The sequence below is a fragment of the Varanus komodoensis genome, unplaced genomic scaffold (assembly GCF_004798865.1).
Source record: "Varanus komodoensis strain SLA01 unplaced genomic scaffold, ASM479886v1 scaffold32, whole genome shotgun sequence".
Lineage (NCBI taxonomy): Eukaryota > Metazoa > Chordata > Lepidosauria > Squamata > Varanidae > Varanus > Varanus komodoensis.
This window is the reverse complement of record NW_025335798.1, coordinates 20,856,757-20,874,725: the sequence shown is the minus strand read 5'-3', so window position 1 is coordinate 20,874,725 and position 17,969 is coordinate 20,856,757. Positions and strand designations below refer to the sequence as shown.

General features: G+C 38.9%; 1 protein-coding gene across 2 annotated transcripts in view; it reads right to left on the bottom strand.

The window, feature by feature from the left end:
- ARHGAP15 (Rho GTPase activating protein 15) overlaps positions 1–17,969 on the bottom strand; it is a 438,685-nt gene that overhangs the window by 223,792 nt on the left and 196,924 nt on the right. For both annotated transcript variants that reach the window (XM_044438196.1, XM_044438195.1), the window contains exon 7: positions 1,402–1,500. In XM_044438196.1, coding sequence (XP_044294131.1) covers positions 1,402–1,500 — 99 coding nt within the window. The remainder of the gene's footprint in view (positions 1–1,401; positions 1,501–17,969) is intronic.

The window sequence follows — 17,969 nt, the reverse complement described above, 5'->3', positions numbered from 1 at the left end:
GGTGGGGAATGTGAGACAGAGTTATTTATCCTCCTTGGGCTTCGGTGAAGAGGCTGACTAAGTGTGCCCAGCAACACTGAGAAGGGATTGTTGCTGCTGCTGCTCTTGTCAAGCATTTTGCCACTGCCCACATCTCACAGTGGGGATGGTCATGTAGGTTCAAATGCCAACCCATGATGGGTGAATGAAACCCCACTACAGACTATGCGTTCTCAGGCTGGCTTGTTGGAGGAAAAAAAGAAATTGGTTAGATGACATCCATTTTAGGTTGTTACACTGGGCAAACCAGATCTATTGGAAAAGTTACATGCATATATTTAAGGACAAATGAAGTAATTCAAATAAGCCTAGGGAAATTTATATTCCACTGAAAAGTCCCATTAGTGGATCTACTGGAAGATTTAACTCATTTAGTAGCTCGTATAAGTGGCTGCAGATATTCTCCAAATGAGGAAAACTGGAGTACTGCATACTTCTGTTCAACTAACCTCCATTAAGTTCCATGAAACTTACTTCCAGGTAAATGGGTATAGGATTGAAGCCTGAAATTATTGCTTAGATAGTCTTCACTGATTGCAGAAAGAATTTTTTAAAACTCTTTCAATACTACACTGCTATAGGACTTTCCATTGTAAAGTGTTTTACTTTTCTTATCTTTTTCAATTGTCTATTACTGTTTTAAAGAAGTGAATAGACATTAAAATGCCACCACAGTAGTCTCTGTAAGGTCTAATTAAAACTGCAGCAAACAAGGGTTACTCTTCTCAAAACTAAAAAGGATATCTATCCTGCACAAATAGTTCTAGGAAAGCAGAATAATTAGGAAAGCAGAAATGTGAAATGTATACTAAATGTGGTGAAAAGCATACACAGAAAAACATACACGGAACTTGAGAGAGAGAGCAATTAAAATGGTTGTCAAAAAGTACAGCCCTAAAAGATGAGCAAGAGGGAGGGAGAAATAACAGGAATCAGATACAAAGGAACATTTGTTAAAATTATTATAGTAAATTAATAATATGAAAATGCATAAAAGACTCAAATATAGTAGTAATCCTGCTGAAGATTATATACTGTAGACAGCATAAATAAAAAGTAAAAGTCATTAGTTATTCAGTGCTTGTGTGATTTTACAAACCACAGTAAACTGAGATTGTGATTATTTCATAGCAAAAATGCACCAGTTTGCTTTTGAACAGAATCAAACAGAATTTTAGTCAAGCAACCTCATTTGATATTTTAAATAATAGACATACAAATACTCAACATTGATTAATGATGCTGGGTGACTTTTTAACTTCATGTGCTATCTTCTTTAAAACCTGCATAGACATAGAGGCTCATGAAACTTAGACATTTGCATGCTAATTAATAAAAGTAACAGGTAAAACAAATACATACCAATCTATCAATTGCATTTTGGATAGCTTGGAACCACCCTGTTATGATGAAGTCAATATCTGATTGCAAAAGCACCTCATTTCCTGATAATGTCGTGATCTAAAAGACAATGAGAAAAAATCATGTGTATATATTTTATTTTGAAGTAATTAATTTTGGAACCCATCTTAACTTGATTTTTTGAAACATCCTTAATTCTTGTACCCATCAAAATTAAAATGAGTCTGTAGCTTTTCTTAAATTAAGGAATTTCACACACACACTACTCTGACAAGAATAGATCCAATCCATAAAAGACAAAGTTCATATTTCTAAACTTTTGTTCCAGGACTGTCTTCATTACTTGTCAATGTAAAGCTGTCAATCAATCCATAGACTGGACATGCTGCTACTAAATGTGCTGAAATCAATTTTTAGAATAGATTGCCTAGACTTAGAAAGCAAGTCTAATGTGGAATCTGCAGCTGAATTCATAGAAAGTCAAATATATCTGAATCCACTGCAGATTTTTCAGAAATCTGCAATAAATATTAATTGTCCTTCACAGGCAACAGATTTGAAACTTTAGCTTTTAAGTTGCATTTCTTTAGTTGATCTATGAATTTCTAGTTTTGACTTCAACATTATTGTAACAAGGTCTTTGCTCCTTCCCTCTCTTTGATCCAAAATGTAATCAAGCATACAATACTATTTAAGTTTACAGAAAGTATGGAGTAGGAGACATACGGTATACTCACTTTTGTATACAAAAAGCTGCCTACCTTTGCAATCTTACAGTTTTCATCATTTTAAAGGAATTCCATTAAGCTCCATGGAATTTTAGAATGAGCCAACTAGTTTACTTTTAAAAGACAGCATATAGGTCAAGAATATTCCTCAGCACCTCTGTCACTAGAAACTTAAAAAGCCAGACAGGAAACAAGAGCCAAAAAGATGACGGTGTGTGTGGGGTACATATTGCACTTGCTACAGGGATGGTGGCTAATATCTTGTTCTCATGACAGATGGATCCCATCCCAGGCATCATGTCTAGAATTATTTACTGCACGATGATTCACAGTGCGATCGGACTGATCCGTGTGATAAATCTTCTTGACAGTATGGCTAGAATTGGGTTCGCTTGCCATAGGGAGGCCATTTTGCTGGCATCCCTGGGAAGCCTAAGGTGATCTGGAGCTAACTCTTGTGAAATCAAACTTGTTCTTAAGCTCCACATTACGTATTACTTCATTCCAGGTGTTTTGATCCTAAGGGTCTATTTCAGTGCAATGCTTTACATTTACAGATTTGATGTGTGAAGGGAATTCAGATGTTTCTGTCAGCAAGCTCATTTTTTAATCAATTATGAACCCATTTTCTCTTCTACCTGTCATCTCTGTTGCCAAGTGTCAGAACAATCTAAGATTTTATTGATTATTTCCAACCCTTCCTACCTTGAGAAAACCAACAAGGGTCCTAAAGTAAGTAACAGCTATAACTTAAAATAGAACACATTGAAAATACTCATGGTACCAAGCCTGGCAATGATTCCACATTAAAAGATTCTTGCACTTCTTTCTGTTAGTCATCTTTATTCCAGAATCTCCACTGCTCGTGGCTGGCTAGTAGATAAATTACTAAGGTTGCGCTCATATGCACATATTCTTGGTAGAAAGTGCAGTTGGACTTATTTCTGAGACACCCTGCACAGGATCAGCCTGTATGGAGCTTCACAGTAATTAAGGATACTTTGTAAGGACAAACAATAACAAGGAACATTTAGGTCCCACCCAAAGTATTTCTAGGCAGGAAATATTGATCTCACCTTGTCCAATTATATTAATCTCCTGTGTAAATCTCAAGGCAGCTGTTGAATATGTCAGCTGTTCATATATATTATACACACACACATACATACATACATACACATATACATATATACACACACACACATATCTCTATATTGTATAGATATGAAAAATATGTATATAATGGATACTAATGTTCTGGAATAAGAGACAGATTTTTTTGGGAGCTGGCCACTTCTGTGAGTATCCATGTCCCAGCAACAGTACAAAGGTAACTGGCTGATGGCGACTCTCTGTAACACTTTTCCTGTTTACAAATTTTCATTTTGGGTGGGTTTCAAATGTTTACTATAACACTGCAAATGTATTAATGTGCACTGAGAGAAATGAATTAGACTAAACACAATGGTCAATCCAATCTAGTATATCTCTTCTAGTACAAACAAACCACCACTTAAATTATAACAAGAAATAATATTTTCAAAGTAAAAGCAAGACACATAATTAGAGTGACTCTATTTTGAAGGCTTAAGAAGGAAGCAACATAGTTCACTCTTCCGTTGAGTAAATTTGAGCTTTATTAAAATACAAGTATTTCAGTATTGCATAAACATTTTACCCTTATGATATGTAAAAGAGATACTTCAGTGCTAACAAGACCAAAGCAACATTCATTTTGAAAGTGTCTTTGTCTTAATGTGCTGTTTGTAATAATCATATATAATCGGTGATGTATGAATATATCAGAAAAGTAGATCATAGAACAGGGAGAAGTGAATTCATTCAAAATATTCTGTGTTTGAGATACAGTTCAAGTCCCTTTCTCTATAATCTTCAGAGTTACTAGACAGTTTCAAGAAGACTGCTACTGCTCTCTACAGTTTAAATGCATCCACTTCTTAATTAAGTCAGTAATTGACTTTGTTCTGCTCTGTCCTAAACATACAGAGTGAAGCAGTTCTGGAGGCTTTGATTGGTGAATTACATTAAACTGTAGGTTTCTGAGTCACTTTTATATATTTCCTACTTGGAAGGTCTGATTAAAGGTTCTTGGAAGGAATTGTTAAAACCATATTCGCATCTGTAACAATAAAATTTTAAGATCATTTGGAAAAGAATTTCTAGAAAAAAAATGTCAAATTTGACTTGATCCATTGACAGTTGCAGCCTTAAATAAAGTATTACTAAAAAGCAAGCATGATGTCTCCATATTAAGGGAATTTTGAACATCTTGGTTATCAACCATGAATAAGAAAACATAAGAACTAGAGAGACATGAACACAAAACTTGCAAACATCTCCAGGAAAAGCAGCTGCTTTTTATGTTGCTTGTATTCCCTTCTTTTTACTATATGTAAAAAGATACCACCAGTTTAGCTGCATTTCAGTTTTCAAGTCCATAACACAGTCCATGACTAACCACATTTATACAGAAGTGGCTTGTTTATTTATTATTTATTTAAGCAGTGTCTCTATTGCTTGGCATCCCAAGATAGCCAAGCAGTTTACATAAAAACATGATGATGAATTAGTGTTCTCAGTAGTAGACCGCTAAAAGGAATGAAGAGCCTGCACTATACTCTGGCTTTAATTCAAGCATTCATTCAAACAGGTGGTTCTGAGTCAGGGCTCCCATATCCTTCTTCAGGCTCTGACACCGACTCACTAAATCCATTGGCAGTATGTGGGGAAGTAAATTAACAGACTGGATCCCCTATTATGCTCTTGATTTCTGAAATGCTTTGGAAATGTTTGCAAGATGGTACTGGTATCTATTTGATTAATTTCTGAATCGGTCACGCAATGACACCCTCTATTCATGAGCTGATATGACATAGTTATTTCTTAATTTTAAAGTGGATTCGGGCATTCCTGACATTCCCCCATGCTGGACTCCTGCCCTTGTTGATGTCCCCTCTTTTATTAAGTTTCTCCTCCTCCCATTCCAAATGTGCAAGAAAGGGCAAAGCAGGAGAGGGGCCAGGAAAACATCTAAATATGTTGAAATATATACAGACATGCACAATGGTGAAACTGAGCACTGAAAACTCTCATTTGCTTTCTTTCTCACCACTGGATTTCCTCAACCTCTTCCACTTTCCTTTTCTTTTTCAAAACAGAAAACAAACAGGAACAGAACCATGAGAGAAACACCCAAGCAAAGTATTCAAATAATCCAGAATTTCCTTCCTTGCATGTATCACTGAAGTTCTAGAATCCATCTTGCTCGCCCTCTCTCCCTTCCCTATTACAAAACCCAAGGGAACTAGGAGCCAATTAACAGAAAACACATAATAAGACATACGACCAATAGCTTTCGTACAGACTAATGACTCAGCCCATAAGAACTTGAGAAGAATCCTGTGAAGGCAGCCAAAGGGCTATCAAGTATAGAATCCCATTTCCCAAAGATGGGAGCCCATAGAAAGGACATGAGGGCTGTTTTCCCAGCACATGATACTGGATGGAGGCATGGCGAGACAACCTTCACAAAAACTTGGGGTACTATTTGATTATTTCTGCAATTGCAAAGAAACATTTGTTCACTTTCTGTCCAAGGGAACTTTTCAGAAGCTTGGAGCTTCTGAGACAAAGTTTGCTTAAGATTTGTTGGCTTTTCATCATCCTCTTCTTAGAATAGGCTATGGGTACCAAATCCCATGGTGACTAAAATTTTGTGTACTGCATTCTGGAGTACATAGAGCACATTTACTTATTTTACGTGATTTATCTTGCTTGGCAAACTATGTGGAAAAACAAACTACTGAGGCAACTGAAGCTTCTGTTATTTACTGAAAATTCTGGTTAGGCCACATTCTGTTTTGTGAGACTTTGTATCACCAGTCATTATCCATATACCTTCAACTTGTATTAGCAGCTTTAAGAACTGAACATCTGTTTTAACCCCTTCCCCTCACCACAAGGCATATTACTCAGGATAATGAATTAGGCACCATTAATGATCTATGTTCTCATTTGGCCACCTAATGAGAAAGAAGGACTCCCTGGAGAAGAGCCTAATGCTGGGAACAGTTGACGGCAAAAGAAGAAGGGGACAGCAGAGGATGAGGTGGCTAGATGGAGTCACTGAAGAAGTTGGTGTGAGCTTAAGTGGACTCTGAGGGATGGTGGAGGACAGGAAGGCCTGGAGGAATGTTGTCCATGGGGTCACGATGGATTGAATGTGACTTCACAACTAGCAGCAACAATTATCTATGTACCTGTGTATTATACTTCTAGAATAATTATAGACACATCAACTGGTCAAGCAGCCACAATAAAGGCAGTGCAGATAACACATCATCAGGATGACACTGTTCATTTTCTCAGATGGTTTGTAGTTGTGATATAGTACTTACAGTCTCAAATTTTCATCCTTCTGGCACCTTTTACATTAAATTCATTTGGTACACTAGATCATATTATGTAATCTCAAAATCCTAACTTTTCTGTCTTAAAGGTCACTAAAAGAGGACGTTTCCTTACATAGTCACATGAACTACCAGTTAAAAATAAATATATGCAAAATGGAACAAGCAGAACTTTTCTACATCCTTGCTAAACAGAAAGAAATTCTAATTTTAATAAAGGTTCAAGACACATAATTATTTAATTAGTATAGTGTTGTGAGCCCCTGGTCATTACATTAATTTGGTCTGAGTAACATTTGAAGTGAACTACAAATAAAGGCAGGGATTTGGCCATTTCTAAAAACAGGACCAAAGTGTGTGTGTGTGTGTGTGTGTGTGTGTGTGTGTGTAGTTGGGAGTTTTCCCCATTCGCAATTACTCTGATTCTTGGCCATGTTAACGTTTAATAAATGAACAGGGGTGGAAGGTACCTTGTATTAGAAAAATATGTTTGTGTTGTACTATAATGAGGTTAAGTCTAATATTCTGGAAATGTAAATAAACTAAAGCAAGTCAATCCCTTTCAATTGCAGTCACCCACAAACCATTTCATAATATGATCTAGTGTACCAAATGAAGTGTTAAATTACTCAGAGTCCTCAAAGGTGTTTATGGCCACCAAAGAAAATGACATTATCAGGCAAAATGTCTGTCTCAGATGACAGTTTTACGTCAGTAACCTTCAGTAATTCCTTCTGACAAGTCCAACCTAGGTGACATTAAAAAAATAAGGCTGAAGTATCAGTCTGAAGAAAAACATCCTTAACTAAGCTTTCAAGTAAGAGGGGAAAATGCTGCTAGTTAAAACATTTTGTGAGAATGTATCTGCCTTGTATCCCCCAATGTTACTAGATGTTAAGTAAATATATGCTCATTGTCAAAAAAAAAATGTTGCTTTGGCAACTCTCTTATTAAAATGCATTTGTAACCCCCATCTGTCAAGAAAGTTTTGAAAAGTTTGTTTACTTTGGATAGCAGCCCTATCCAGGGTTACCCCAGCAAACAATGATAGCAGTCTTCAGAAGTTGTGCGAGGAACAAGCCACTAGGGATCCATTTTTGTTTTAATTGGCACACACAAACACTTTTCTGGTCTGTCAAGAAGATCAAGCTAATATGCATGGAGGGTGTTATATTCTCAGCTTTTGGGAGTACTAACGCTCCCTTTATTTAAGTAATTTAAATGATAGGCTGCAAAAACTTTGCAAGTCAGAAAAATGTTTTATATTTTCAGGGGGAATATTTGTTTTAAGGAACAGAAAATGTTCTACATATCTAAAGATGTTGAACCTTATGTTATAATTAACCTGCTTCTTCCAACTCTGTAAAACACTGCTAAATAAATGAGCCAACGAATATTGCCTACATTCTTCTAACTTTTCAAAATGGGAGGGTATTCATATCCAGATGTTTATGGACATCTTTCCTTGCATTTTGACATGGTTGATTTACATGTGCTTCAGCAGGAAATCTCAGTTGTGCCATCATATCAAAACAACCTGTCTATGAAAGCAATTTATAATTTAATGGAAAGAAAAGAAATGCTTGGACTATATCTACAGGTAGATCTCAAGTGGGTTTAGCATTCCAATGGATAAGCTTAAACTCACTAGGAGAAACATTTCTTTAATAGAAATGATTTGAAATTTTGATGTCCAATAATTTGCTCTTGTGTGCTCAAACAACACTGACTGGTATGTCATAATAATAGCCCCTGAAGTTGAATTTCATGAGAAATTCAAAAGCTTTTAGGGATGCTAGTACTTCCTGTTCATGAGTGTGTTTTCTTACTGTTCCGCTATTCCTAAATCACACCAGTACAAGAAAGAAACCGAGTGCTCCTGTTCTATATATCTAGAAACCATAGCATCCATCCATGTGCTACCATTTGAGATTTCATTATACCATAGCTGCCTTTTATGTGCTCAGTGCCGCTAAGAAGAGAGCAAATGGAACTGCTCAAATGTTTCTATAATTACAGGTGGGTGGGATATTAAGTTTGATCCTGCCTTAAGTCAGACTAGGTTGGGACAAGATGTGTTCTCTAATCATGAATGAAAAGTGCAGGACATACTCTGTGACTCATAGTAACTCCAAAAGAAGTGTACTGGTGAACAACACTTCTTTTTTTCATGGCAGAACTAGATATAAGGGTGCATTACTCATTTGTCTCATCCAACCATATATGTAGATGTTGTGTGGATCTTACTGTAACTGAATAATCAAAGCAGCTTTGCCTTCTGAGATTCTTTACTTTCTGCTGATACAGTGGAGCTATTTGAGGAAGGGTTTGCAACATGTGCAGAGAGAAAGTTTAACAAAGTAGTTAAACCCAGCTACAATTCTTTACAAGAATGGCTTCTTGGAAGCAGCTGTGAATTACAGGGGAAAAAAATATTCAGTTTGGGCTGTCTTGGATACAGTTGGGAAGAGAAGGAATAATTGGTGCATTTCCCTCCCTCCCCATAAACAAAGATATCTCAAGCACACTTGTATAAACTAAAGAAAGTACAAATCAAAGCACGTGGAGCTGCAAACCACACAGTAAAGGTATGAAGCAGCTTGGCCATGAGTAAACCTTTGTGGTTTTGGGTTGTTTATGTAATCTTTTTTTCCAATTATTTTTATCATCAAGGTTTCTTACTTCAACTTTAGGAGTAGGTAAAGAGCTCTGGCAACATTATTGGAAATAACTCTCTGTTAGATTTATTTAGGGAGCTTCTTTTATGACTCTGGCACACAAAAATATTTCTTCTGCATTAACAATGGGCGGTGATGGGCAGACCTGACTGATCTAGTATACAAAATTTTGATGCAACTGGATTAATTGCTGGAAAGTGTTGAAAGGCTGGATTGGCCCCGATAAATGTACTGATAATGTTTAACACCAGTTGTATCATTTCAGTGCATATATTGCTGTCAAGTAGGAGTGCAGTTTGATGGACCAGAGGTTTAGTTGGATGTAGAAGTGTGGAATAACCAGGACTCAAGTGAGCCTCAGCATTTTCAAGCTGACCCCAGAAGTCCTCCTCCATCTTTTCATCTGCATCTTTACCACTGGGAGCCTTTAGGAAAGGGCAGGCTACTGTCCTAAATTCAAGTAATAATAGCCACTTTTGTTCTGACCCCTCTTATCATATATTACAGGTTTCTACCTCTCTGGTACTCTGCCAGAGTCACCAGCACCCCTGCTTCCTCAAACAAACACATTTGAATCTTCTCTTCCAAAGCACCACTTTCTCTCTTACTGGACTAACAATGCTTCATATTTACCTATGTTTTAGTTAGATCTATGAATATACTAACAAAGCCATTTTTTCTCCTTTGTAATAGATGTACATGTGTGAATCCCGACAACAAAAATCTTTAAATCTAAAGTTAATTTCTTTGGACTTTGAATGTGTGTGAGCTAATTTCCCTACTTCAAGGATCTCTACTCACCACTTTGGTAATATTTTAACCCATGAATCCATTGTGTGTGGGTGCACCACACCCCACTTATCAGTCTGCTTAGATCCAGCTTTGCTATTTTATGTGCATACATGAAAATTACACATCCATGTATGAATGAGAATGTGTGACATTTTTCCTCTTAAAGCTTTAAGTAACTATTAGGTACTGTGGCAGAAAAAAATGTCCAGAAGCACACATCTGTATTATTTCCCTTACCTGCCCTTATTATACACAACTACATCAAGGGATTTTTCACATTAAAATTACTTTTCTAAATGCACTTCAGTTTTGCTGATGCTGCATGTGTATCCATAGGCCGGTCTAATAAACCATGATCTATTACTCTGAGAACAAGCATTGTTCCTGCATATTCTTTCCCCTCTTCTTGTCTCTTTTGTGCCATAACAGAATACTTCCAGGATTTGTTAAACAACAGTTTCCTGTTATGTCTGAGCCAAGTAACTGTAATTCAATCATTTGTAAACAGAGATTAAAACAGTTCCCCAAACTGTACTTTAATAATTTTACAGTAGAAGCATTGTAGCCAGGTGCAAATGGCATGAGTGGAGTCCTTCCCTCACCCTCAGCTGCACTGCAGAGCTTCACAAAGGCATACCTTGGAGCTCTGCTATAAATAGGAAGTGGTTGAGAAATTATAGAGATAGGGAGAGCAAGTTCTGGGCAAGCTGAGAAGGGATTTGATGATCATGCCTGAAAATTAATTCATACAGCTGGGCTATGCTGCTCTACAATGTGAAGAAAAGGGCTTGGTACTATATATTCATTCACAGATGTCTGAAATGCACCCCCCCAAAAAAAAAAAAAAAAAAAAAAGAGGAAAGGGTAACATAATATTACCATGTTCGCCAGGATAACTTTTTTTTTTTGGTCAATCATTGAGGAGCTCTTCTTCTTTGATTTACACTAATGAGAAGAACACCTGTTAACTTTAGAACTCTACACTGTATTTTATTTATTTATTTTTATTTATTTATTAAAACATTTTTATGCCGCCCCATTCGCCGAAGCCTCGGGGCGGCTTACAACAAAAAATTAAAATAACATTTTAAAATATATACAATAAAATACAAATATACACTATAAAACAAGCCGCCCTGGCCAAATAAAATTCAATAATATTAACATTTAAAATACTGCTTAAATAAAAAGGTCTTCGCCTGGCGCCGAAAAACAAATAACGACGGCGCCAGGCGGACCTCTCTGGGGAGCGCATTCCATAACTTAGGCGCCACCGCTGAGAAAGCCCTCCTCCGAGTAACCACCCTCCTAACTTCTTCCATGGAGGGCTCCCGGAGAAGGGCCTCTCCCGCCGATCTCAGGGGGCGGCTGGGCATATAAGGATGTAAGCGCTCCTTCAGGTAGCCAGGACCCAAGCCGTTTAGGGCTTTATAGGTCATAACCAACACCTTGAATTGGGCCCGGACTTCAATGGGAAGCCAGTGAAGCTGACGGAGAACTGGAGTCATGTGAACATAACGTCCAGTCCCCGTCAGCAGCCTGGCAGCTCTATTTTGGACCAATTGAAGTATCCGGACCGTCTTCAAGGGTAGCCCCACGTAGAGCGCGTTGCAGAAGTCCAAACGGGAAGTCACCAACGCATGTGTCACTGTCGCAAGGCAGTCATTCTCCAGATAGGGGCGCAGCTGATGAATTAGCCGAAGCTGGAGGAAAGCGCTCCTCGCCACTGCTGTTACCTGAGCTTCCAGTGAAAGCTCTGGGTCGAGGAGCACTCCCAAGCTGCGGACCTTGTCCCTAAGAGGGAGTGCAACCCCATTCAGGACAAGGTTCAATTCACCCTCTCCGAAGCCCGATCCGCCAACCAACAGGACCTCCGTCTTGTCTGGATTGAGCTTCAGTTTATTGGCCCTCATCCAGCCCATTACCTCGGCCAGGCACCGGTTCAGCACAGCCACTGCCTCACCTGGATTGGTGGAAAACGAGAGGTAGAGCTGGGTATCATCAGCGTACTGATGGTTCCGCAGCCCACACCTCCTGATGACCTCTCCCAGCGGTTTCATGTATATGTTGAACAGCAAAGGGGACAAAATGGACCCCTGCGGTACTCCATGGCATAGCTGCCATGGCGCAGAGCCATAGTCCCCCAGCACCACCTTCTGGAACCGGCCATTGAGATAGGAGCGGAACCACTGCAAAGCAGTGCCTCCAACCCCCAATCCCGCAAGCCTATCCAGAAGGATACCATGGTCGATGGTATCGAAAGCCGCTGAGAGGTCCAGCAGAACCAACAGGGACGCACTCCCCCTGTCCTTCTCCCTGCACAATTACCACTGCATTCAGATGGGGTGTGAAACTATTAGATATTTACAGAGAAATATAACTAAAATAAGAATAGCAGTTTGAACACCCTCAAGCTAAAGTTAATGTTAAGTCAGGTGACAATGCGAACTCGAAGATCTGCTTAGCTTGAATTGTAGCACTCACTTAGTTAGCAAAGATATAGAGTTGCCAAACTGCTTGACAAATAAAGCGACATTCAACTCAGACATCTTCAGGATGGAATGATAGGAGAAGGGCCAGCATTTTGATGGAAGATGTTTGGCACATTTAAGAATATCTGTTGGGATTCTGTTATGTTTTATGATCACAGATTTATTTACATTATTAAATTCAATTGATTTGTTTAGCAAAATATGTGTCTACCGCCTTTCTGTCAGATGGCCTTCGAGGCAGCTGACAGCATAATAAAATGAAATAATCACAATAAAGTCACATTTTAACCAATATAGCAATGTTGTCATCTTTAAAAAATGTTCAGCAGAACAGGCCCAAAGCAGCCTAAACAAAACAAAAGAAGATTAAATCAATTATTTATTCCCAGAAATACTCTGGAAAGGTTACAGGGTTTTTCCTGCTTATTGTATCATGGCCCATGAAGTGGGCCATGGTGCTTCTTCTAGGAAGACTTTCCACTGTTCACTGCTATATTCTTAGTTCTAATCTTAGCAAAGATCCCTCTTCATGTAAGGTGGTGCTCATAGTGTTTAAATTTTAAAAACCAATTCTGTTTTAATAGGAATCAAACCAACCTTTGGCATACCATCATGGGAGACGCCTATAGTTTACAATGCTGCAGTTGAAGCTATTTACATTTGCACATTTGATTTATGTTGATGCTTTGAAACCTACCCTGCTTTCATAGTTGCAAATCTTGTCTTCCCTTCAATGAAACAAACTTTTGCTTACAAAATGAAATTCATTCAGATAGTCCAAGCAAGAGAAATAAAATGTGATTATTTTCTAGATCAGATTTTAGCCCAAGCCATTACAGAATTTAGGGTCACACAGTGTTTATTTCTTCTTTGACATAAACTTTATGAGGCTCCACACTTTAATTGTAGAATCATAGAATAGTACAGTCAGAAGTGGCCAAAAAGTCCAAAGCCCAGCTGGTGCAGGACTCCAGTTACATCATATATGAGTAGAACAGTACTCAGCAGAATAGACAGTAGACCTGTCTCTTTTACTCTGGAATGCCTCTAGGGTACAATAGCACACAACCTCTCTTGGCAACTTGTTCCAGTGTTGTATTGCTGTTACAGTTGGGAAATTCTTCCTTGTGTCTAGCCTGCACCTGGTGTACTGTAGGTTAAGTTCACTGTTCTATGTCATACAATCTGGGATGAGTGAGAATATGTCTTTTCCTCCTTCCCTGGCACAGCCTTTGAGGTACCTGAGGCTATTTTGCCTCATAGTCTTCTTTTCTGAAGACAGACCAGACCCAGTTCTTTCAGCCTCTCATCATAAGACGTATTTTCAGGCCCTGCATCATCTTTTTTGCCTTCCTCTGAACCTTCTCCAGATTATCAGCATCCTTTTTAAACCTGGATGCCCAAAACTGACAGCTGTATTCCAGGTGAGTTCTGACTAATTCAGAGCCTAGAGCAATGATTACTTCTCTTTTTCTGGAAGTGATACCTCTATTTATGCATCCCAAAATAGTGTTTGCCTTTTTAATGGCTGTATCACACTGCTGGCTCATATTTAGCTTGTTGTCTACAACAACTCCAAGGTCCCTTTCACTCTCAGTACAGTTGAGCCAAATACTCCCCATCTTGTATCAATGCAGGGGATTCTATCTATCTATTTCTTGCTTGCTTGCTTGCCCAGGTAGAGAACTTGGAATTTGTCCCTGTTGAATTCATTCTGTTGTTTTCCTTGCAGCCTATGAAAAAAGAACTTTGACTATAGCTTTGAGGATGCATGAATGACCTCAGAGACAAGACTATCCCTGTTGAATTTCATTCTGTTGTTTTTCATCCAGGATTCAAGTTTATCTATGCCTAGATCTTCTTTTTGTCTTGCAGGGTGTTAGCAACTACACCCAGTTTAATATTGTCTGCTAATTTAATTATCATTCCCAGGACTTCATAATCAAGATCATTAAATAAAGATGTTGAAGAGTACTGGACTGAGCCCTGTGGTACCTATTTGTGACTTCTCTCCAGGTTGTGAAGCTACCATTGATGATCACACACTGTGACCTATTTTGAAGCCAGTTGTAGATCCACTTAATAGTAGTTCTGTCAAGCACACATTTTGCTAATTTATTTATTAGAATATCATGAGGCACTAAAGTCTAGGTAAATTATGTCCACTGCATTTCCTTTGTCCATTTTGGTGGCAACCCACTCAAAGAATGAAATTAGGTTAGTTTGGCATGACTTATTAGTAAGAAATCCATGTTGGCTTCCCTTTATCACTGCATTGTCCTTAAAAAAAATCTTAATATATGTCTTCAAGGCGTATGCAGACTGATTTTTTAATTAATTGCTCCAGTAATCTCCCAGGTATTGAAGTTGGACTGTCTATAGTTTCTTGGTTTGCCTTTCTTCCCTTTCTTGTATATGGGGACCATATCAGCTGCCCCGCCCCCATCCAGCACATCTCCCATTCTTTAAGATTTTTTAAATATTATATACAGTGGCTCAGAGAATTTTGTGTCCATTCCTTTAATATTCTAGGATAGAGTCCATTTGAATGCATCTAGCTCTTTACCGTGCTCCTTGAACATTTGTCTGTTGATCTTAGCCTCCCAGCCCTCCCTTTCATTTTGTTTTTTCTCCTCTGTAGGCAGGTTGCATTTTCTTTTGAGCCAGAGTAGGAGATAAGCACTTCTGCCTTTTCCTTATCATCTGTTTCTGACATCCTTGATGAGCTGCTGCTAGCCTCAGTTCATAACTCACTTTAGCCTTCCTGATTCCATCCCTGAAAATCTTTGCTCTCTGTTTATACTCTTCTTTTAAAGATTGCCCTCCTTTCCACTTCCTGAACATGTTCTTCTTAGTTTTTAAGTTGTCTTCTAACTTTTGTGGAGCCATTTTTTGGTAGTTTTGTCTTCTTTCTCTGTGTTGGGATTAGGTGTCATTGTACTTTAAGAATTCCTTCCTTCCTTCCTTCCTTCCTTCCTTCCTTCCTTCCTTCCTTCAAGATTTGCCATCCCACAGGAACTCCTCTCTTCTTTAGGGTGAGTTGTCAGGAGATCTTGCATGTCTGAAAATTCCCCTTTTGAAGTTAAGGCCACATATTTGGGTGTATCAAACGTTTGGCATCCTTAATAAACAATTCAAGAATGGTGTGGTCATTTTCACTCCGGGAACCCATGGCTGTCACTCTATCTACCATATCTTTGATGGCTTGCATTATGTCTAGTGTAGCTGTTCCCCTATCCTTCCCTCCACCATCTGTTCGAAGTAGTTATTGGCTACACATGCAAGGAATCTCTTGGAGGAGGGGCATGTTTGGCTGAATGCGTCTGCCAGAAAATAGCAGGGAAGATGAAGTCACCCATGATGACCACGTCATGACTTGCTGCCACACTGGCTCCTTGTTTCTTGAAGAAAATGTCTTTGGCTCCTCTCTGATTTTGTGGGTGGTAGAAGATGCCAATGTCTATGTTGCTTTTTGTTTTTGTTCCTCTTGGGTTGACCCAGATGCACTTGATCTCACTGCTTAGATCATCCCCCTGTAATTCATTGCATATATAAGTATTCCTAATGTATGGTGGCAACCCCCCTCCCCTTTATTCCTTCTATTTTTTCTTGAAGAAAATACCATATAATTCTGAAGTCCAGCTATGAGAATCTTCCTACCACATTTCAGTAATTGCAAGATCATAGTTGCCTTCATGTACTTGGAGCTTACCCATGATCTTATAAACATTGCAGTTCACTAAGGTTTTAACCATGGTTTGTTTCTGGAGGGTTTTGAGGGGTGGGTGGGTGGGGGGGTGGGTAGGGATATGATGATATTAGTTCTTATAAGAGTTTTTTTTATCTGCTGTGGAGCTTACTTCATTTCCTGTTATTGTACCACATTTATTTATTTAAAACATTTTTATGCCGCTCCCATCGCAACAAAGCCTCGGGGCGGCTCACAACAAAATGTCTCTCTCCCCTGTATGATTTAGTTTAAAGCCCTCCTAATGAGATTCTTTTTTGTGTCCAAGGACTTGTTTTCTGTACTTGGAGAAATGTAGCCCATCATTTGTAAGTAGTCCTTCCTCCAAGAAGTGTATCTTTTGGTCCCAGAATCCAAATTTCTCTTTTTGGCAGCACTGTCTTCACCAGGAATGCACTTGGAATATTTTTCTTTCTCTTTTGTTCCTCTTCCCTTAACAGGTAAGATTTGGGAGATGAATATCTGGGCCCCAATGTCCTTAATTTTTCTTCCCAGAACTTTCAAGTCTGATGTAATTTCCTCTATATCCCTTCCAGCTGTGCCATTTGTTCCCGCATAGATGAGAAGGAAGGGGTGCCCATCAGTGTATTTTATGAACTGTGAGTATATATTGGTTATGTTGTTGACCTTGGCTCCAGGTAACCAGCATCCCTGTTCTATTTCAGGGTCAGTGCTGCATACATATTTTTCCATTGTTCTTACTAGGGAGTCTCCGATTACTAGGAATCCTCCCTCCCATTGTTGTTGTTGCAAACTTGGGAAACATTTCTTATGCCAGGCTCATTGTTGCTGTAAGCTTTGGTCTGGGTTGAGTCTCTCATGATAGGTTGATCTTCAGTCTCTTTTACTGATTTCCACAGAGTAATTGGCTTTTCCTCTAAAGCTGGCAGGTTTTTGTGCTGTTTCCTCTGGTAGTTGGAAGCAGTTTGAGATTTTTACCATTTCCTGAGTTTTGCCTGTCTTTTATTTACTTTGCTGGTGACTGCCACTTTTTCTCAGGGAGTTTTCACATCTGCTTCATTGCTTATAGAGTTCACTGCTTTAGATGAATGATGCCCCTCTACTATCTTGTCATTTTTTCTGATTAAAAGACTTGGTGTGCACATTATAAGCCTCATATTGAGACACAAGACCAGTGTCAAGCTCCCAGAAAACTCAAGTCTCCTTTGGAGGAGGCAAAGTTTGACTCCTTGCAACCCTCAACCACAGTAGACCTGGGCAACCTGAGGGATCCTGAGGTTGTCTTGCGTGAGATCCCAAGAATCTGTTCAACCCTGTCCTGAACCCAGTCTTTCTTCCCTCTGCCAGAAGTTCACCAGATCAACAGTAATGATAGACCAAGGGCTATGGTCAAAGACACTATCAGAGTGCCTGTCTGGCTCCAAAGGACCCTTTCATTCAGGGTACATTTACAAGGCAGAGCCTACTTGGGGAAAAGGAAGGAGGAGGAAGACCCCACTGTAGTCATATTCAACTGTAGAGGGTGAATCAGGAATAGTAGCTTATTATAACAGCCTGGGCATCACTTTTGCTAGATTTTTGCTCTTGGTAGCTCCCGTTATGGAATCAAGATACCCACTGGGATTTGCCAGTATGAAACAAGGTGCATAGAACTTGATAAATTGTAACTAATGCCTCTGCTATTTGGACTTTTAGCAAGAAGCATCTCAGGATGTTTGGAGGTGATAGAATTCTGTGTA